The sequence below is a fragment of the Nansenia antarctica genome, assembly GCF_963989245.1.
Source record: "Nansenia antarctica genome assembly, chromosome: 16".
Lineage (NCBI taxonomy): Eukaryota > Metazoa > Chordata > Actinopteri > Argentiniformes > Microstomatidae > Nansenia > Nansenia antarctica.
Genome location: NC_137686.1, coordinates 17,284,479 through 17,304,485, shown reverse-complemented (window position 1 = coordinate 17,304,485; position 20,007 = coordinate 17,284,479). Strand labels below are relative to the sequence as shown.

The 20,007-nt window shown below is 48.4% G+C and overlaps 1 protein-coding gene across 2 annotated transcripts; it reads left to right on the top strand.

Moving 5' to 3' along the window:
- Positions 1-905: 905 nt before the first annotated feature.
- acin1a (apoptotic chromatin condensation inducer 1a) lies at positions 906-19,776 on the top strand (the record flags this gene model as incomplete). Of its 2 annotated transcripts, none has more annotated exons than XM_080546448.1 (18): positions 906-1,043; positions 3,200-3,265; positions 3,401-3,515; positions 3,807-3,865; positions 4,078-7,401; positions 7,730-7,891; positions 8,008-8,090; positions 12,299-12,356; positions 14,874-14,913; positions 15,299-15,441; positions 15,741-15,884; positions 16,532-16,760; positions 16,915-17,060; positions 17,298-17,405; positions 17,659-17,766; positions 17,912-18,227; positions 18,315-18,415; positions 18,585-19,776. In XM_080546448.1, 18 exons carry the CDS (start codon positions 906-908, stop codon positions 18,876-18,878), a joined length of 5,634 nt encoding a protein of 1,877 aa, XP_080402574.1. In that variant the 3' UTR covers positions 18,879-19,776. The 2 variants fall into 2 exon arrangements, with proteins under 2 accessions (XP_080402574.1, XP_080402573.1); XM_080546447.1 differs by having other exon boundaries at positions 15,296-15,441.
- Between the last annotated feature and the right edge of the window lie 231 nt (positions 19,777-20,007).

Sequence of the window (20,007 nt, the reverse complement as noted above, 5' to 3'; positions counted from 1 at the left end):
ACCAAAATAAGAAATTTTGTCTGTCAAGATGTCTTAATTCGTCTTAAGACCTAACCTGAAGACATGCACTCATGCACTCACTTAAGACATGGAGCATAACGTTCGTTATAAATACTTGAAAACGTTTCCTCCATAACTTTCCTTTCATAGAGGGAAACATTCCGTTATCTAATAGGTGTAAACTGATCTATTGCATACAATATCCCAGACTGGGGATACACATGGGGCAGTGCGTCAATTTTTGACACCCAACAAAGGTACAATAGTCGCATTTCATGGCTTTAATAAATGGAAATTCACTCGATCAGTTCAACTTAATTTTACTCTGAAGAAATTCAGCTAAAACTGAAAGAGAGCTCTCATTGATTGCCCCCTCGTCCCTATGGAGGACCAAGTCTGATTAAAAAATTAACAATAAATATATAGATAAATAAATGAGTGTATGAATACATAAAATGAATGACTACACACAGTATAAGGAAATACATTTCTTTTGTTTCTTTTAATGAATGCATAAAAGAATAAATAAATATAGAAATGTATTTCATTATTACTGTGTGTATTCATTCATTCATTCATTTGTTCATACATTCATTCATGTATCTATATTATTTATTGTTAATTTTGACAGACTTGAGTGCCATGAAAGGCGCCTTATAAAATAAATGTATTATTATTATTGTTAATTTTGACAGACTTGAGTGCCATGAAAGGCGCCTTATAAAATAAATGTACTATTATTATTATTATTATTATTATTATTATTATTATTATTATTATTATTATTATTATTATTAATGTTGACAGACTTGGTCCTCCATACTCGGGTCTTTACGGAGTTTGCCGAGTGTGACGTCATTAGAAGGAAGGCGTCGCTCGCAGTGACTCGGAGGGAGGAAGGGAAAATGGCGGATCTCGAAGATGTTACGCTGGATGGGAGACCGCTCCACTCACTGAGGGTAGCGGATTTAAAAGCGGCGTTGGAGGAGCGAAAGCTCCCTAAAAGCGGACAGAAAAATGCTCTTATCAAGAGACTCAAAGGGGTATGTTCGGTTGAAGAAATTGAGACCGTTAAACCTATCGCTGCTGCTTTAGACATGCTAGCTGGCTAACGTTTACAGACAGGCTGATTCTTGTCTTGAAGGCCTTTGCTTGAGTGTTTAGCTTTGCTCTCTTTAGTTGGATAAATCAGTGTGTTGCTGTCTCCTTTGCGTTGTGGCGATGTGTTTTTCTGTGTTGTTGGAAGCTTAGTTGTGTTTTTAAACAGTCGGGACATTGAATTAGACGTAGAAATGCTTCGGGATGTCTGTGTTTATGTGAGTGAGACACGGTTAGTTCGGCTCCGCGCTTTGTTGGTGTGCGTGAGTTAGTGGGGTCTCTCTCTCTCTCTCTCTCTCTCTCTCTCTCTCTCTCTCTCTCTCTCATGGGGGAGGAGGTTATACATGAGTTAGTGGGGGACGGGGGAGGTTATACATGAGTTAGTGGGGGACGGGGGAGGTTATACATGAGTTAGTGGGGGACGGGGGAGGTTATACATGAGTTAGTGGGGGGGGAGGTTATACATGAGTTAGTGGGGGACGGGGGAGGTTATACATGAGTTAGTGGGGGGGGCGGGGGAGGTTATACATGAGTTAGTGGGGGGGGCGGGGGAGGTTATACATGAGTTAGTGGGGGACGGGGGAGGTTATACATGAGTTAGTGGGGGGGACGGGGGAGGTTATACATGAGTTAGTGGGGGGGACGGGGGAGGTTATACATGAGTTAGTGTGGGGGACGGGGGAGGTTATACATGAGTTAGTGGGGGCGGGGGAGGTTATACATGAGTTAGTGGGGGGGACGGGGGAGGTTATACATGAGATAGTGGAGGGGGCGGGGGAGGTTATACATGAGTTAGTGGGGGGGACGGGGGAGGTTATACATGAGTTAGTGGGGGGGGCGGGGGAGGTTATACATGAGTTAGTGGGGGGGACGGGGAGGTTATACATGAGTTAGTGGGGGGGCGGGGGAGGTTATACATGAGTTAGTGGAGGGGACGGGGGAGGTTATACATGAGTTAGTGGAGGGGACGGGGGAAGTTATACATGAGTTAGTGGGGGGCGGGGGAGGTTATACATGAGTGAGTGGGGGGGACGGGGGAGGTTATACATGAGTTAGTGGGGGGGACGGGGGAGGTTATACATGAGTTAGTGGGGGGGACGGGGGAGGTTATACATGAGTTAGTGGGGGGGACGGGGGAGGTTATACATGAGTTAGTGGGGGGGGCGGGGGAGGTTATACATGAGTTAGTGGGGGGGACGGGGGAGGTTATACATGAGTTAGTGGGGGGGACGGGGGAGGTTATACATGAGTTAGTGGGGGGGACGGGGAGGTTATACATGAGTTAGTGGGGGGGACGGGGGAGGTTATACATGAGTTAGTGGGGGGTGGAGGTTATACATGAGTTAGTGGGGGGGACGGGGGAGGTTATACATGAGTTAGTGGGGGGGACGGGGGAGGTTATACATGAGTTAGTGGGGGGGACGGGGAGGTTATACATGAGTTAGTGGGGGGGACGGGGGAGGTTATACATGAGTTAGTGGGGGGGACGGGGGAGGTTATACATGAGTTAGTGGGGGGGACGGGGGAGGTTATACATGAGTTAGTGGGGGGGACGGGGGAGGTTATACATGAGTTAGTGGGGGACGGGGGAGGTTATACATGAGTTAGTGGGGGGGGAGGTTATACATGAGTTAGTGGGGGGGACGGGGGAGGTTATACATGAGTTAGTGGGGGGGACGGGGGAGGTTATACATGAGTTAGTGGGGGGGACGGGGGAGGTTATACATGAGTTAGTGGGGGGGGCGGGGGAGGTTATACATGAGTTAGTGGGGGGACGGGGGAGGTTATACAACGTGGACGCGCCTGCAAAGTATGGTAGCTACTGTAAGTACAGTTTCCAGTAGTGGGGGTGACCATCGTTGATCTAAGATCCACGAGAAAGCAATGAGTATTTGCGTCATTTGAACGCGGTATTAAAACTCTGTTTGCTAGATAGATCATTTATCGTTAGTGGCAGTAGTATTATGCTTCTGGAACTACCCTGAAACTTTTGATCTGACTCCGTCCCAAATAATTATTGAAGGCAAAAAAAAATGGCATGTATGATATCGGAAGTTAAAATGTTTAGAATGAAAAGCCTAATTTACATTGTCTGTAATAGGCTCTCATGCTGGAGAACCTCCAGAGAACCTCCACTCATCACATCGGACTTCAACCCAACTCTCAGGTGAGACCGATAGGTGGAGGTGTGCCTAGAGCAAGAAGACTTAAGTCCTTGCACACACGATATACTGCAACATAGAGCGTCTTTGTGTTTAAGCATTATGCATTACAAAAAAAAGTATTTCCTTTTTTGTTTCAGATTGGAGAAGAGATGAGTCAGAATAGCTTTATAAAGCAGTATCTGGCTAAACAACAGGAGCTCCTGAGGCAGCGCCTGGAAAGAGAGGCCAGGGAGGCAGCTGAAACCGACGACGGTAAACAGAGATGATGTGATTTATGATACGGTTGTTTGTTTTTACAGTCTTTACATGATGAAGACGCATCTTCATCCTCAGGTGAAAAATTAAAGTTTTTCTTTATTCCAAGGTGACAGTGGCTCCTCTCACCCATAGATATTATCTTGCGCTCTAAACCATTTCATGCCTTTTCTATTTTCAGGGCTTTACTAAAAGCTTCCAGTTAGTGTCTTGTCAATGAAATTGGGTCAGATAGTCCTCTTATGTTTAGGGAACATACCCGTAATACATACAGTTATCTTTTTCCAGGTGCTGACGAAGTGGAACACTCAGAGGGCAACAACAGTTCTTGTGCTGCCTCAGACCAGGTAAGATGCCAACTTCAGTAGCTGTTTTTTCTCCTGTTCATAGGAGTCACCATCTGTATTTAACTTGCATGTCTGAGAGGATGTTGCATGTTTTAATGGGAACTTGCACACCGTTTAATGTATGCCTGATCGTTTCTCCCATTCATACATGAAAATGATCTGGCGTATACCTGCAACAAACTCAATCTCAGCTCCCTTTCCGTCCTCATTAGGATGTCACACCCGTGTTGGTTGACCAGCACAAGCCGCTTGGCCCCTCCGAGGGAGAGGTACTAGCTGGCCCAGCGAATGAGGGAGAGGGGCACAGGGCCAGAGAGGCTCATTTACCTGGTCCACCCCTGGTCCACCCCACCTCTCCTACCTCTGCACCTGGTGCCGTTGCCTCTCTGTCTGTGCGTGTCGCTGGCGGTGAGCAGCGACCTGAGAGGGTTCCCACATCTAGCAAAGTCCCGGCAGATAGTGACGACGACAGCGATGAAGGTGATGAGGATGGAGAGGACGAGGACTGGGATACTGGTGCGAGGAGGAGGAATCAAGGAGAGCCACAGAGAGGCCAACTGGCAAGAGAGAGGTCTGGAGGATCCCGCCAACCGCCACAGCACATTCCCCCTCCCCTGTTGTCTCAGCAACTTCGACAGCCCACCCCACCTCCCTCCCCTCCCCCAGAGTTATCATTCCCACTGCCTGATACTCCTAAACAAAGCCCCCCTAGTCCAGGTGAGCCACCAGCCAGGCGCCGTACCTCCAGCTCCTCCAGCTCTGGGTCTTCCAGCAGTGGCAGCAGCAGCCCAGAGCCACAGAGCGGTCACGCAGAGCGCAAGCCTGGCCCACTGACCCTGCTGGCCCGCAAGATGGAATCAGAGGGGGCTTTTTCTGGAGTTGGGTGGCACGGACGTGGCGGAGAGGCAGAAAGGCAGGAGAACAGTGCTGCAACTGCAACATCTTTTCCTGGTAGAGGTCCTCAAGAGGGCACAGTGTCTGCCATCACCCACACAGCCAATGCTGCAGCCAGTTTGTCTTTCCCTGGTATGATTCCAGCCACCAACCAGGGTGGCATGGGTGCCCACCTCCCCCACAGTCAAGTTCCTGTGAGTGTGCTCAGGGCCTCTGTGGTAGAAGAGAGAGACGCTGCATGGCAGCATGAAAAAGAAAGGGAGCAGCAGTTGGAGAGGGAAAGAGAAAAAGCCCTTGAGCAAGAGAGACTTCGATCCTTGGAGCTTGAAAGACAGGAGAGGCAGAGAGTATTTGAGCAAGAGCGTGCTATGGAGCGAGAGAGGGAGGAGAGAGAGAGAGCTTTGGAACGAGAACGGGTAGAGAGGGAGAAAGCTTTGGAGCGAGAGAGGGAAGAAAGGGAGAAAGCTTTGGAGCAAGAGAGGAAGGAGAGGGAGAGAGCACTGGAGAGGGAGAGGGAGAGAGCTCTTGAACGAGAGAGAGAGGAAAGGGAGAATGTTTTGGCTAGGGAAAAGGAAGAAAGGGAGAAGGCTGCAGCAAGAGAAAGGGCCCTAGAGCTGGAGAGGCTGCAGGTGTTAGAAAGACAAAAAGCCTTGGAGCAAGAAAGAGCATTGCAGCGAGAGAGAGAGGAGAGAGCAATGGAACTAGAAAGGGCCAAAGCTTTGGAGCGGGAAGAGAGGGAGAAGGCTCTGGAGCGAGAGCGAGTGGAGAAGGAGAGAGCTTTGGAGAGGGAGAGAGCTTTGGAGAGGGAGAGAGCTTTGGCACGAGAGAGGATGGAGAGGGAGATGGCGTTGGAGCTGGAGAGGGAGAAGGCTTTGGAGCTGGAGAGGGAGATGGCGTTGGAACTGGAGAGGAAGAAGGCTTTGGAACTGGAGAGGGAGAAGGCTTTGGAACTGGAGAGGGAGAAGGCTTTGGAGCAGCAGAGGGAGAAGGCTTTGGAGCAGCAGAGGGAGAAGGCTTTGGAGCAGCAGAGGGAGAAGGCTTTGGAGCAGCAGAGGGAGAAGGCTTTGGAGCTGGAGAGGGAGAAGGCTTTGGAGCTGGAGAGGGAGAAGACTTTGGAGCTGGAGAGGGAGAAGGCTTTGGAGCTGGAGAGGGAGAAGGCTTTGGAGCTGGAGAGGGAGAAGGCTTTGGAGCTGGAGAGGGAGAAGGCTTTGGAGTTTGAGAGGAAGAAGGCTTTGGAGCTGGAGAGGGAGAAGGCTTTGGAGCTGGAGAGGAAGAAGGCGTTGGAGCTTGAGAGGGTAGAGAGGGAAAAGGCTTTGGAGCGAGAGCGAGTAGAGAGGGGAAAGGCTTTGGAGCTGGAGCGAGTTGAGAGGGAAAAGGAGAAAGCTTTGGAGCAAGAGAGGGTGGAAAAGGAGAAAGCTTTGGAGCGAGAAAGGGTAGAAAGAGAGAAAGCTTTGGAGCGAGAAAGGGTAGCAAGAGAGAAAGCTTTGGAGCGAGAGTGGGAGAAGGAGAAGGCGTTGGAGCGGGAACGAGTGGAGAGGGAGAGAGCTATAGAGCGAGAGAGGAAGGAGAAGTTGAGGGCTCTAGAGGAGGAGAGAATTGAAAGGGAGAAAGCCCTAGAAAGAAAGAGGGCCGTGGAGAAAGAGAAGGAGGAGAGGGACAAAACTTTGGAACGTGAAAGAGTAGAGAAAGAGAGAGCTTTGGAACAGGAGAAGGCCCTTCAGAAAGAAAAGGAGGAGAAGGAGAAGGCTTTGGAACAGGAGAAAGAAAGGGTGGCTGAGAGAGAGAGGGAGAGTCATCTTCCTCCATGGAAGCGTGGTCGTGAGATTGGTCTCACCCCCCTGCCCACTCCCCCCTCCCTCTCCACCGTAGCAGGTAGAATGGTGGCAGCGGAGGGAAGAGAACTGGAGGGCGGGGTGCCCCAAGTGCAACCCTTGCCTCAGAAAGTACGGCAAGACAACCCGCCGGCTGAGTCTGGCGCACACCTGTCACCAACCGATGCGACGCCTCTGTCCCCCCAGTCCTCCTCCAAGAAGTTCCGCTTCTTGAGAGACGCCCCAGTTCTGTCCACTCCATCTTCCTCCGCCTCGGCATCCATGGTGATCAAAAGGCCTCGTACCTTCTCTGATAGCCCCCAGTGCCCACCACCTCAGGCCTCAACTCTCCTCTCCCTCGGCAAACCCAGCGGGGGACAAGGGCAGGAAGGCGCTTTACCTTCTGCCGAACAGGCAGCACCACAGGTGCCTCCAAGACAGGGGGTCCTTGTTTCAGGACCGTCAGCGGCAGCACCACAGGTTCCAGAGAGGGAGACCCCAGCGATCGCTGCGCCATGCAAGAGTCCTCAAGAGATGAAGAGCAGCAGCCTGTCAGAGAAACAGGAGGAGCCACAGAAACGGGCAGTGGGAGAGACGGCTGGGAAAGGTCAAGCGGGTGCTGTTCCGCCCACCTCAGCCCCACCACAGGGGGGAGATGGAGATGGACGGAAGAAGAGGGGTGGGAGGAAAGAAGAGAAGCGAGGGAGACGGGCCTCCTCGTCGAGTGATTCCTCTTCCTCAGACTCTGACTCTGGGTCGTCCTCTTCACGTTCATCTGGGTCGTCGGCGTCCTCCCAGGACAAAACCAGAACCACTTCAGGTGGTAAAATGGTGAGTGGTCCACAGGTCCTTCTCCCTTTTCCAACCAAACCGCACCATCAATCAATACAATTTTATTTGCATAATGCTTTTTACCAAGGCACACCACACACACACACACACACACACATACACACAAAGTACTATCCAACTCCTGGGCAAAATTCTTAATGTGTGTATATTTTTCTTGCCGTAAATGTATACAATTCGATAATTTTATCTAATATGTATTTATTTTTTTGCCTTTAGTTTCTATGTCTTTTTATATGTACCCTCAATGGAGCCCCCCTCAGCGAAGGTATCTCACATAAACATCTTACCTTATCTCTCTCCGCTTCAGTCAGAGAAACTTAAGAGAAACACCCCATCCCAGGATAAGGGGGTAGTTGTCCAACTTAAGGATTCAACTGAGACCTCAAAAGCCCCACAGCGCAAAAGGATCGTGTTTGGGCAGGAGAAAGAAGAGAAAGACATACCAGTTGATGGAGCCAGCCACAGCAAGGTCAGCTGAGTCTTCACTGTTACACTACACATTATTCAAAAAGTTTAAATGTTCCATCAGTTATGCCCATGTGCACAACGTCAGTTCCTCTCTTTAACGTGATCCTTCCCCTCCAGAAGCCACTTGTTGGAGTTCCTGCTGGAGAAGACAATGAACAGAAGAACAACAAAAGAGAGGAGGAAAAACGTGACACAGAAAGGTCTGTTTACACAGCGTTGGCACACACACACACACACACACACACACACACACACACACACGCACACACACACATACACACACACACACACACACACACACAAAATACAACTACAAAATACTGTATTTTCTTAAAGAATCCCTTTTTATTTCCGAGGTAGGGTATAAGCCTAACTTCCTAACACAAACTATGCAATGAATGCATATTTCTTTTTCTTTATAAAAAAAAATGTATATATATATATCTTGTCTTAACAAAAATAATTTAAAAACAAATCTCACATCAAATAAATAAATTATGAATATTACAAATAAAAAAAATATCTTCAAATAAACAAACTATGGCTTTGCCTTTGTTCCTAGCTTGCAATTGACATGTTTAAAAATAAATAAATTAAGAATATCAGCATATCTACATTCTCAGGCAGAAGCTGAGACCTCTGGACATTCACAATGTCCCTTTCACTAGGGACAGAGGTGGGGACAGAGGGACAGAGGTGGCTGGTATGGAGAGATATGCTTTCGTTAGAGGGGAAAGTAAACCAAAAATATATGTACCAATCCCAGATTTCCATTTTTAATGACCTATTATAACAGGTGTACCCCTTATTTGTACCTCTTCATAACCATCGAAATAAGGAGTTATTGTACTGTATTGTTTGTTTTTGTTGACATATGGGATGTTGTAAATATGTAGGCTAAGATCAAATAATATTTTCCAAAAGTATTGCTGCTGGAATGTAGTTCCTTAAAAAAACGCCTATGACAGCATTTTACACTTAATTCCTAAACTATATGTGTTATAAAAAGATTCCAACAGTTCCTGAAAGCTGCGCTTTCTATCCACATAGGGTTATTACAGTAATTCAAAGCTCATAGGGTTGCACAGCGCTGTGGAGAGCTGAGGACATGAGAGAAGTGGCATTACGAGCGTGCATATTGTCCGAAACAAATATCACAATTTCACATCACATTTGTCATCTCACCAATTTGAATCGTCACATATTTGTAGCAATAATTAACTGTCTCGCGATGCATCGTTACATCCCTAGTGATCATTGTTATCTTTTGCAATAGACTATGTTTTACAACGTTGTGTTAGGCCCAATCCGATTTATTATTTTTACCCCGCTTTTTCAAGTCCCTCTTGCTTTTTCGAATTGGAACAGTTACCAGGGGTAGTGGTTGAAATCTTCCCCTATGAAATGGGACAACCCTTCAAGGCCCTGATACGTAATTAGTAGTAACATAGAAAAGCATGGACGCTCGCAATTCACAACTTATAAGTTTCACGCTATCAATCGATCATACAAGTCATTAAATAAAAAAGAGCAATGCTTCATTACCCGGCCAGTTCATGACAGAATAGCGGTGCTCTGTAGGCTAGCAACCCCTGCTCCTACCCTGCCAGTCTGCACTGATATGAGAGAAGCGGTAACAAGTGCAACAACTTCGCTACTGGACTTTCGGGCAGCGAGCAGACTGATATCTTCACCATAATATGTGGCTTTTGGAAACTAGGTAGTTACATACAGTGGGGCAAAGAAGTATTTAGTCAGCCACCAATTGTGCAGGTTCTCCCACTTAAAAAGATGAGAGAGGCCTGTCATTTTCATCATAGGTACACTTCAACTATGAGAGACAGAATGGGGGGAAAGAATCCAGGAAATCACATTGTAGGATTTTTTATGAATTAATTGGTAAATTCCTCTGTAAAATAAGTATTTGGTCACCTACAAACAAGCAAGATTTCTGGCTCTCACAGACTCGTAACTTCTTCTTTAAGAGGCTCCTCTGTCCTCCACTCGTTACCTGTATTAATGGCACCTGTTTGAACTCGTTATCAGTATAAAAGACACCTGTCCACAACCTCAAACAGTCACACTCCAAACTCCACTATGGCCAAGACCAAAGATCTGTCAAAGGACACCAGAAACAAAATTGTAGACCTGCACCAGGCTGGGAAGACTGAATCTGCAATAGGTAAGCAGCTTGGTGTGAAGAAACAATGTGATTTTCTGGATTTTTTTTCTAATTTTGTCTCTCATAGTTGAAGTGTACCTATGATGAAAATTACAGGCCTCTCTCATCTTTTTAAGTGGGAGAACATGCACAATTGGTGGCTGACTAAATACTTTTTTGCCCCACTGTAACTAGCTATGTTATCATGTACAATTTATGGTTTTGTGTATAGCCAATTGTTTACCAACCTGATGATGGTTATCCGGCAAATTACCTTTGATAGATGCAGCCTGTGTAGCTATCTAGTTAGCCAGTAGCGCTAGCTACTGAATGACGGAATGACACCTACCCAGCTATATCTTTTCATATGTCTTTGGTTTGTCAATGCATCTAGCTGTCTATCAAGTAACTATGGATGTGAGTATGAGCCATAGAACGCTGTAAAGAAGGCAGATCGTGGAGACATTTTAATTGTTCACAATCTACACAATCTTGTCATATCGCACACCCCTAATTGCACCAGAGAAAGAGGAGCAGAGTGCAGGAGGAGGAGAGACGGAGCTGGATGAAGAATGTGCAGTAGTTTGATCACTTGAGTCAGGTTTTGTTATTATTTGCATATGCAGGGTATGAGTTTTATGCCTAAAAACATGTTGAGAATGTTCATAATGTATGTTGAAATAAATATGTTCATAAATATGAATATCTCTACATTGTTACCTTTACCAGTAGGAGGTGTTTCAGTTTCAGGAGCAGCAGTATGGCAGTGGCAGTAATAGTGGGCTATGCCAGGGAAGCTCATGTAGTACATTTCATACAGGCAGCAGGCATCCAGGAAAATGTTTTGTGTGATTTGAGTAATGGGGGGCCTGTGCCCCTGTAGAGTTTATGACTAGCAACACCCCTGCTCTATCCCAACAAGAATCTGGACACGCGTAGGGGTGGGGGCAAGAGGTGGATTGGGCTCTGTAGTTATTGAAGATGAGATCTAGTAAAGGTTTTTTCATCGAAAAGAATCCAACGTTAAAGAAATTATTAACAGGCGTTTAATGCGACCGCCTTGAAGCCGGTGTGGCTGGAGAAGATGGGGGTCCTTTTTCCCTCTGTCTCATTTCTCATTGAATTCAACATGGCTGTGCTGCGCGTTCGTGTTTAGGCTTAACCGATGACAGCGCAGCGCAGTGAGCCTCCGGTCGACAGTCAAACGCAACGCTAGCCTTGAGCCTTGTCTCCGTAGATCGTTTTAACGGGGCCAGGTTGGATTTTCAACCGGTACCGGCAAACATGCTGTCGGAGCCTGGGATTAGACTCTGGTGAGAGTGAAGGTAGGAAGGGGAGAGAGGTGGTTCGTCGCGGCGCAGGGATGTTTTGTAGCAACACAGAGATGTTGAGGTGTTACGTTGTCGCGACGCCCTGCTCAACGTGTTGCGATTGTGTTGAATGAATGAATGAAAGCTTTATGTGTTGCAATTCGATGAAGGAACATTGCCCTCCGATGCAGAGTTGTCCAGTTGAGGATGGTGCTGTGTGTGTTTGTAGACGGGAGAGGAGGGGGGGGGCGTGCAGGCACCGCTGACTGTCATAGTACTGCACTGCTCTAAGAAAAGAATGAATCGATCAAATGAAAGAAGCGAATTTCCGATGAGTACTTAGGACACTCCAAAGTGCCTTTCTGCTCTCCGCTATATTCATTAATGGACTCGTCTCGTACGTGTCGCTCGACGTGTCGTTATTGTTTCCATTAATTAGAAAGATATATTATAAGCCGCGAATTGCAAGACGACCTCGTATAGCTCCGTGGGTTATATTTCCCATAGGCGATTCTATAGATTTAATCTAGTCTGTCCGTTCGCTAATGACAAGAACATACGCATTATATTCCATGATCTTATATTGGGGGTTTATTGTAACACTGATTCATTGCACCACTAACTAATCCGTTCTTGTGCAGAATTCTAATACGTTGCAGGCACGTATTAATTCTATGAATAGAGTAACACCAAGTGCATGACAATTGATATTGGTGGCGGTTTTATCCCTTGTATACTGATTGACATTGTCCTCACATATGTTGACCCCCCATTGGTCTGAATGTCTTGTGTTGAAAGCTAATAGAACAAACATTCTTCTCCCTTATCTCTCTTCTCACCCCTGACTCCCCATCTCTACCCAACTGCCTCTCTACTCCTCCACCCCTCTACCTATTCTCCATTTATTTTTTCCCGTTTCTCTTGTCTTTGGGTCCAGGGAGGCGAAGGAGGCCGTCATGGCGGAGTCTGAGCGGGCTCCAGAGAGCAGTGAGGAGGTAAGGCTACTGAGGAACACCGGGACATCACTGTACCGTGGCTGAGCTCGAGGCTGGGACGGGCCAACCTGGGAGAATTCTTCTCCCCAGCTGTCAGCCAGCAAAACTAACCACTTTAGTGAGCAATTGGCAATGTCGTTTTATGTTTTAGGTGACAGTTGTAGGGAGTTACACTCATGGGCGCATCAGTGGTTCCTCCCTTCCAGTTTCCATGTTTTCCACCTCCCTCTACCTTTTAGCTCCCCTCACATTGTAGACAGTGAAGTGCGTGTAGGTCGTAAGAGAGGAATAATTTGAAATTGGCACACTTTTATCTAAATGAAAGCTAAAACAGTATGCTTGTTTTTTGTTGTTGTATTTTACCATGTTGATTTTGGTGACGCTGTCAACCGATCGCCCAAAGTTTAGGACTGGGTCGATGAAAGCTATTTTGTTTTTATTTTTGCTGTGTTTTTGAACCTTTTGCTGATGCTGTCTCAAGACAGAAGCAGCAGGGGATGGTATACTACTCTCACTGTGGCTGATCTGTTTAAATCCCCATTGATTGCTTTGTTATAAAGGTGCTCATGCCTGTTCCATTGCCCCTAATGGCACCTGCACACTACTTCTACTACTGCTACTACTGCCGCACCTATGCCACTGTCCTCACGACCCCTGCATATACCAGAGATAGGCCCCCTGCTGCTGGGGCACAGCCATGGCAACAAAGCCCACGTTGCTGCGGAGATGGCTGACAGGAGATTCTGATTGGACTGATGAGCTTGAGAGAGAGAGAGAGAGAGATGTGATCTGACAGTCTGCGTAACACCATGCCAACCTGCAAATGAGTTGGATGTGGCCACGTTACGTCTGAACTGACAACCTGCATGGCGCGCCCGCCTTGCCCCTGTTGACTCATAGACCCTCACCCGTTTGGCTGTCACGTATAACCTTACAGGTGGGATGGAGTGGAGATGAGGAAGCGGGCCACTCAACCGTGACCTTGTTGAAAGACTGTTATTCGCACCCCTCCTCCTCAACACGCCTGTGAATGGGTTTCCAATGGCGTTACTGACTGTTTTTTTTTCTACAGTAGCAAACCAATCACAGCTTGTGGATGTGCTGTTCAATGGACTTGGCTTTCATGAACGGCTAAGCCGGGTGATCTTTGCTGGACTGTTTTCTTCTGAGAAAGGACATTTTGGATTGTGTTCTCTATCTGTTAAGAATGGGATCCAAATGAATCTCTCATGAGGGACTACAATGGACTTTGTGTTTTCAAAGAGACTTGCCAATCGGATTCCCTTTTTTCTACCCGGCTTTCTGCTAGTTCCTGGCACTCGTACAACGAACTGTGGCTTCCGATGCCCTCCAGCAAGAGGGTGTCTGCCTAATCACTCTCCCCACAGTCTTTGGATTTTCAGTGATTACTGTTGCACAAGATTCACTTTCTCAGCTCTCCATCAGTTTGGACAGTAGCACAACGTAGACACACAATAATGCTGCTGAAAGGACTTGGGCTTGATATCAAAGGACTCCTGCCTTGACCCAAAGCATTTAAAAAAGCCTCAAGTCCTGCCCCCCCCCCACTGAACTACAGAGCCCATCCTGCCAACCAGCAGATCAGATTTCCACCCAAACATCTCAACCTCCTTTGATTGGACCCTTGTTGCCTAGATACAGTACATGCAGTCGTGATTGGGCCATATCCAACCCAGTAAGGATCAGGTTTCAGTGGTACCTGCAGGGAATAAGTAGTCATTTTCTCAATGTTATTTCCTACAACGAAATATTTAGAAAATGCTTAGTTTCAGTCAGACTCCCTCCTCTTAGTCTTAAACGGGGGAATCGACTACAGTATAATTGTGAAATGGATACGCTGTTAACATTATATATGGCTACTGCAGTTTTGATTGAGAATGGTTTTAAACCACCCGATATTTAATATCCCATTGTTTCATAGTCTGTTTTGTACCGCATTGTTTTATAAGTAATCCCTAGAGACACTTAAGCTGCAGAGCGACACTATTTGGATACGGTGTTATGAAAGTGAAATTCATTAATTCTAAGTAATTCAAACTGCAGTATTGCCATCATGTTTCTTTCTGTTTGTCTGTCTGTGTGTATGATAGAGACTGCAGCTCCATCCCCCCATCACAGCTCTTTACCAAATTTGAGCTGACATCTACATCTCTGGGGGGGCTGTTTTCAGAGGCGTTGCGTAATCTCTGGCTATGTCTAAGGCATACACACTGGCTGTGTGTCTGGGGACCATAGGTGGACTAACACCCACAGTGTTGTCAGTTCACACTAACATATGATGAGGAGGAAAGCGACATGGAGCAGCAGTCTCTCTCACCTCCTTTGTCTTTCCCCCCCTCCCCTCTCTCTCTCTCTTCCCCCCCCCCCCCCCCCCTCTCTGTCTCTCATTGTACTGTCCTTCCCTTCTATCTGTCCGTCCAGCTGGATGTGCGTCTGCCCGTCTCTGCCTCTCACCTTCCCATGTTTCCGTGGGGTGTTTCTTTCCTTTTCTTTCAGACACCCAAGGCGTTCACGGCCCGTAAGATCTCCCTCAGCAGTGAGTACATTTCCTCCCCCACCTCCCACCCGTCTCCCTCTTGTCTTTGTCCTTTCCACAGCTGTACAGGTGTTGTTGCACCACCCGTCCTCCTTCCCCTCTTTCTCTCTGTGTTAGGGGTGTAGTCGCTGTGTGTCTGCACTGGTTTTGTTGCCGGTTACCTTCGTATGCTATTCTCGCGTGTTACAAAGCTGGTGTGTGAGTGACAGCCTGTTTAACATGAATTCATTCGTGTAACACACTTGAGGGCCGTGCGCGCGTGCATGTATGTGCGCGCCACTGAGGGGGGGGGTGTGTGTGGGCCGAGTGTGTGTGTGCACGCTCGTGTGCTTGTGCGTGCGTGTCACCTGTTTGAATGTGACCCAACTGTTCTCCCCCCCAGCAGGCAGCAAGGCCTCCCCCGGTGCCGCCGGTGCAGAGGGAGAGGCGGAGTCTGGGGCTGCGGCCGGCAGGAAGAGGAGATGGGGCTCCAGCAGCGCCGTGGTTGCTAAGAAGCCCTCCATCAGCATCACTACAGACTCTCTGAAGGTACGCCACAGCTCTCCATCCTATGGAATCATCCTATACAGGGTGCCATGTATACATGGGCTGCGTTCGTAAATTCGCTCTGAGCGCGCCAGAGCGCACACTGCTGATCAGATTTCCAGAGTGAACTTTCGAACGCAGCCATGGTCTCGTGGTGGTGGTCTAGTGGGTGTAGTGGTGGTCTAGTGGATAGTGAGTTGGACTAGTTTTTCTTTTTTTCAGAATGAAAGTCAGAACATTTGGCCGGTGGCCGACTCTCCTGTTGTGTCCAACCTGTAAAGTCTTCATTTTCCCTCCACCAGTCTCTGATCCCAGACATCAGGCCGAGTCCAGCCCAGGAGGCGGTGGTGGATCTGCACCCAGGGGAGACTCACCTTTCTGGGGGAGAGGAGGAGGACAGAGAGCGGGGCGACCAAGACCTCATGATCAGACGCACAGTCACACAGGTCAGGGTTAAACATGATGACTGAATCCTTGGACTGTAACATTCCTTCAGTTTAAAGGTGCATTCTGTTACATTTCCTGAAGGCGGCTTCAACTGTTAACATTTAACCCAAAATACAACATATGTGACGGCAGCTGGTGAAACCGGGAACAAGTCGCCAACCAATTAAAATGTTGACTTTTATACTGAAAAATGTAAATAAATCTTTGTTGAAAGTCAATGATTGACACTATTCAAGCCAAAACATTGCAATGCAATGGATTCGGTGTGGATTACTCACCGAATCCATTGCATTGCAATGTTTTGGCTTGACTAGCGAGAGTGTCATTGATTTTCAAGAACGCTGACATTTATTTACATTTTTCAGAAAAAAAGTGAACGGTTCGTCAGTTGGCGACTTGTTCCCGGTTTCACCAGCTGCTGAATGTCATGTTAAAGCATCTGTGTGGGGGCGCTTAATGGTGCAGCACACTAATGTGCATACCACGTCACTGCAAGTTTCCGAGTTCGATTCTGACCCTCGACATAATCCTGCATGTCATCCTTCCTCTCACACCTTCCTGTCAATCTCTACTGTCTCTATCCCAATAAAGCAGAAATGCCCTAAAAACATGTATAAAACATGCTGCATCCCCTCCGCAAACCTAGGTGGTCCCATCTGAGAGCCAGGCGAATGGAAAGAAGGAGACCAAGAGGAACAGACGTGAGGAGGAGGAAGAGGAGGAGGAAGAAGAAGAGGAGGAGATGGAGGATGGAGAAGAGGTGAAGGCAAACAGAGAGAGGAGGAGTCAGGAGGAGAGAATGGACAGTTCATTCCAGGGTGTCGTGAACCTAGAAGCCCCATCTCCCCCCAACCATGATATGGAGGTCAATACAGGTGAGTGATCAGATCAGTGATCGATCAATGCCTTTGATCAATCATCAATGCCTTTGATCAATGCCCCCCCCATCCCAGTAATGTATTACCCTCCTGATACGTTGTAAATGAGTTGCCTAATCGCTACATCCCCCCCCCCTTTCCCTCTCCTAAGTTACCCCTAGCGACACACTGATCCGTCGCTCCATCAGCCAGCAGAAGTCGGGCGTGTCCGTCACTATCGACGACCCTGTCCGCGCCGCCAAGCAGCCCTCGCCTCCCCGAGGAAAAGTCTCCAACATAGTGCACGTGTCCAACCTGGTGAGAGCCAGCCTGTCCCTCAAACTCACACACACACACACACACACACACACACACACACCACAGCTCTCCCATAGCACTTTAGAGTCATTAAGTACTTTTCCTTCTATGACTAGTGGATAGATGATTCACTTACACTAACATATTGATTGCAAGTTGCTTTGGAATCGTGCGTCTGCTAAATGGCAAAAATGTCAATGGTATAACCCCCGCCCCCCCTGTGGTCCCGTGGTGCAGGTGAGGCCGTTCACCCTGGGCCAGCTGAAGGAGCTGCTCAGCAGGACTGGCTCCGTGGTGGAGGAGGGCTTCTGGATCGACAAGATCAAATCTCACTGCTACGTCACGGTAAGCCATCCCAAACCCCCGGTCCCTTCCATCTAGATCCACGACTGTCTGTTCTGCTAAAACGCTGAATTATCTGAGGAGGAACATGGTAACGCTTTTCCATTTCACTTTTAACCACAATATCATCGGGTGATCGAACATAGCGACCCTGTCGTTACTAAACATCAGTTTAATTTGCACTTCCGTTCTCTGGGGGGAATCACGGTAGACTTCTCTGTTCCTAAAAGGTCTCTCCCTCCTCCCTGTGTTTCAGTACTCCAATGCGGAGGAGGCTGTGGCCACGCGCGCTGCCCTGCACGGGGTCAAATGGCCCCAGAGCAACCCCAAGTTCCTCAGTGTGGACTTCAGCCAGCAGGAGGAGGTAGGTGTCCCTCTGGTCTCCTCAACCTCCCCCCCCGATCCCTTCATGTTGGCCTGACAGTTAGGAGAAATGCTAGGAAGAGAAGTACACCCGTGGTCTGTCATTGGTCTAACAAAAGTGTGTGTGTGTGTGTGTGTGTGTGTAGCTGGACTTCCACAGAGGCTTGCCTGTTGCCGACAGGCCCGGCGAGGAGGAGCGGGGGGCTGCCGGGGCGGCGGTGGCTGGCCGAGGCCGGGGGGGCGCCCCGCCCCCTCTCCTCCCCGAGCGTGACCAGTGGGCGGAGCGGGAGCGGGAGATGGAGCGCAGGGAGAGGACCCGGGCGGAGCGCGAGTGGGACAGGGACAAGGTCCGGGACTTTGGGAAACCGGGAGAGGAGCAGAGCGGTCCTGGGAGATCCCGCTCCAGAGAGAGGAAGCGCAAGGAGCGGGGCAAGAGCAAGGAGAAGAAGACTGATAAGAAAGGTGAGAGAGAGAGAGAGAGAGAGCGTGCTAGGAGTTGTGCGTGCTCTAATGGACCTCTGGTGTGTTAACTCATGGTGTCTGTTACAGACAAAGCAGCCGAGGAGCCCCCTGCCAAACTGCTGGATGACCTGTTCTGTAAAACCAAAGCAGCCCCTTGTATATACTGGCTCCCCCTCACAGACGAGCAGGTGAGATAGATAGACACACACACACACACACACACACACACAACGGCCCTCAGCTGTCACATTCCTAGAATTGAAAGTGATTATTTCCTTCTACATTGATGTTTTTTGCAACACACCGTCCCCTCCCTCCGTCTCCCCCCCCCCCCCCCCATCTCTCCCCCCCTACCAGTTTGCCCAGAGGGAGGCTGCTCGAGCAGAGCGGATGAAGGAGCGAGAGAAGCGAAGGAAGGAGCAACAGGAGGTGGAGGAGAAGAAAAGGGACGAGGAGCGCAAGGAGAGGATTAAAGCCGGGGTCACCGCCGCGGACAGAGGGGAGGGAGGAGAGAGAGAGAGGGAGAGGGGCAGAGAGGGGGAGAACAAACGCAGGGAAGCGGGCTATCGCAGACCAGGGGGCAACAGTGCATGGGGAGGCAGACGCTCACGCAGTCGCAGTGACCCCCCACCCCGAGACAGGCGGCGCTAGTGGGAAGAACCAGTGGGTCTGGAACTGTCTTAAGGAACCCCCGCCCCCCCCCCGATCAGTACATAGGACCCAACAGAGGACCAACCAGATGTAGTCTATCTCTAACTGTCACTTTCTTTTCTTTCTTTTCCCTTTTTTTAAGACACACATTTGCTTAAATACACTCTCCACACACACACACACACACACACAAACTCATAGGGACCATGATTTTAGCAGTGTTCGCTCCCCCAGACTGCCATCTTGTCTTTCTCCAGTCTCCAGTCTAAAATGTTGCTATATATTATTTCTGTTGATTTTCCTCTGTGTTTTTTTTATTAGTTTTTTCATGATTATTATTATTATTATTGTTGTTGTTGTTGTTTATTATTCTGGGCTGAACGGCAGTGCGGCGCCCATGGCCTGATGTCCCCCCTCAGTTCCCTGTAAGTGCTGAGCTCCCCAGACACGCCCATCAGTCTCTGCAGTCCGCCTGCAGCGTTTCACAGCCCTTATCGCCGGGAGAAATGATAACCTGCTGTCTGCATTGCTGTCCAAGTCTGCCGTCCTCTACCTTGTTTCCTGGCGTGAGTGGGTGGGTGGTGGGTGCGGGGGGGGGGGTGCGCTGATCAGTGGTTCAGTGTCTCCAGTCTCCTTCCTGTAAACTGCTTAGTTTGGGGGTACTATTGTGCGACTATTCTCTGCAGCCAAGAGAGCCTTTTAGACCTGGTCTCAGGTCAGGCTCACCCGACGACGTCCTTATATTTACACGCTTCTTTCTCCCGTGTCCAGCCTTTGCCCTGCCTCCCTCCTCCCTGGCCCCTGATGCTGTTTCTCCCTACTCCCTTTACGGTTGACCCAGGCTGGAGAAAGGGGTGTATATTAAAAACTCCACACCCCCCATTGGTTTTAATAGTTTTTTTTTTGTTTCCGTACATTTTTATCATTATTATATCATTTAAGTATATTAAAGGTTACTTTCTTCTTGTTTTTTGTTTCTCATTTTTTTTGTTTACTCCTGTAAGTGGTGAATGTACAAATAATAAAAAAGGTTACGTTTGAAACACTCCCTCTTATTGTCTCTCAGGCACCACATTTAGAGAGATTGGGTCTAAACAGCGATGTTTAAGATCTCTGTGTGGGTAACGAG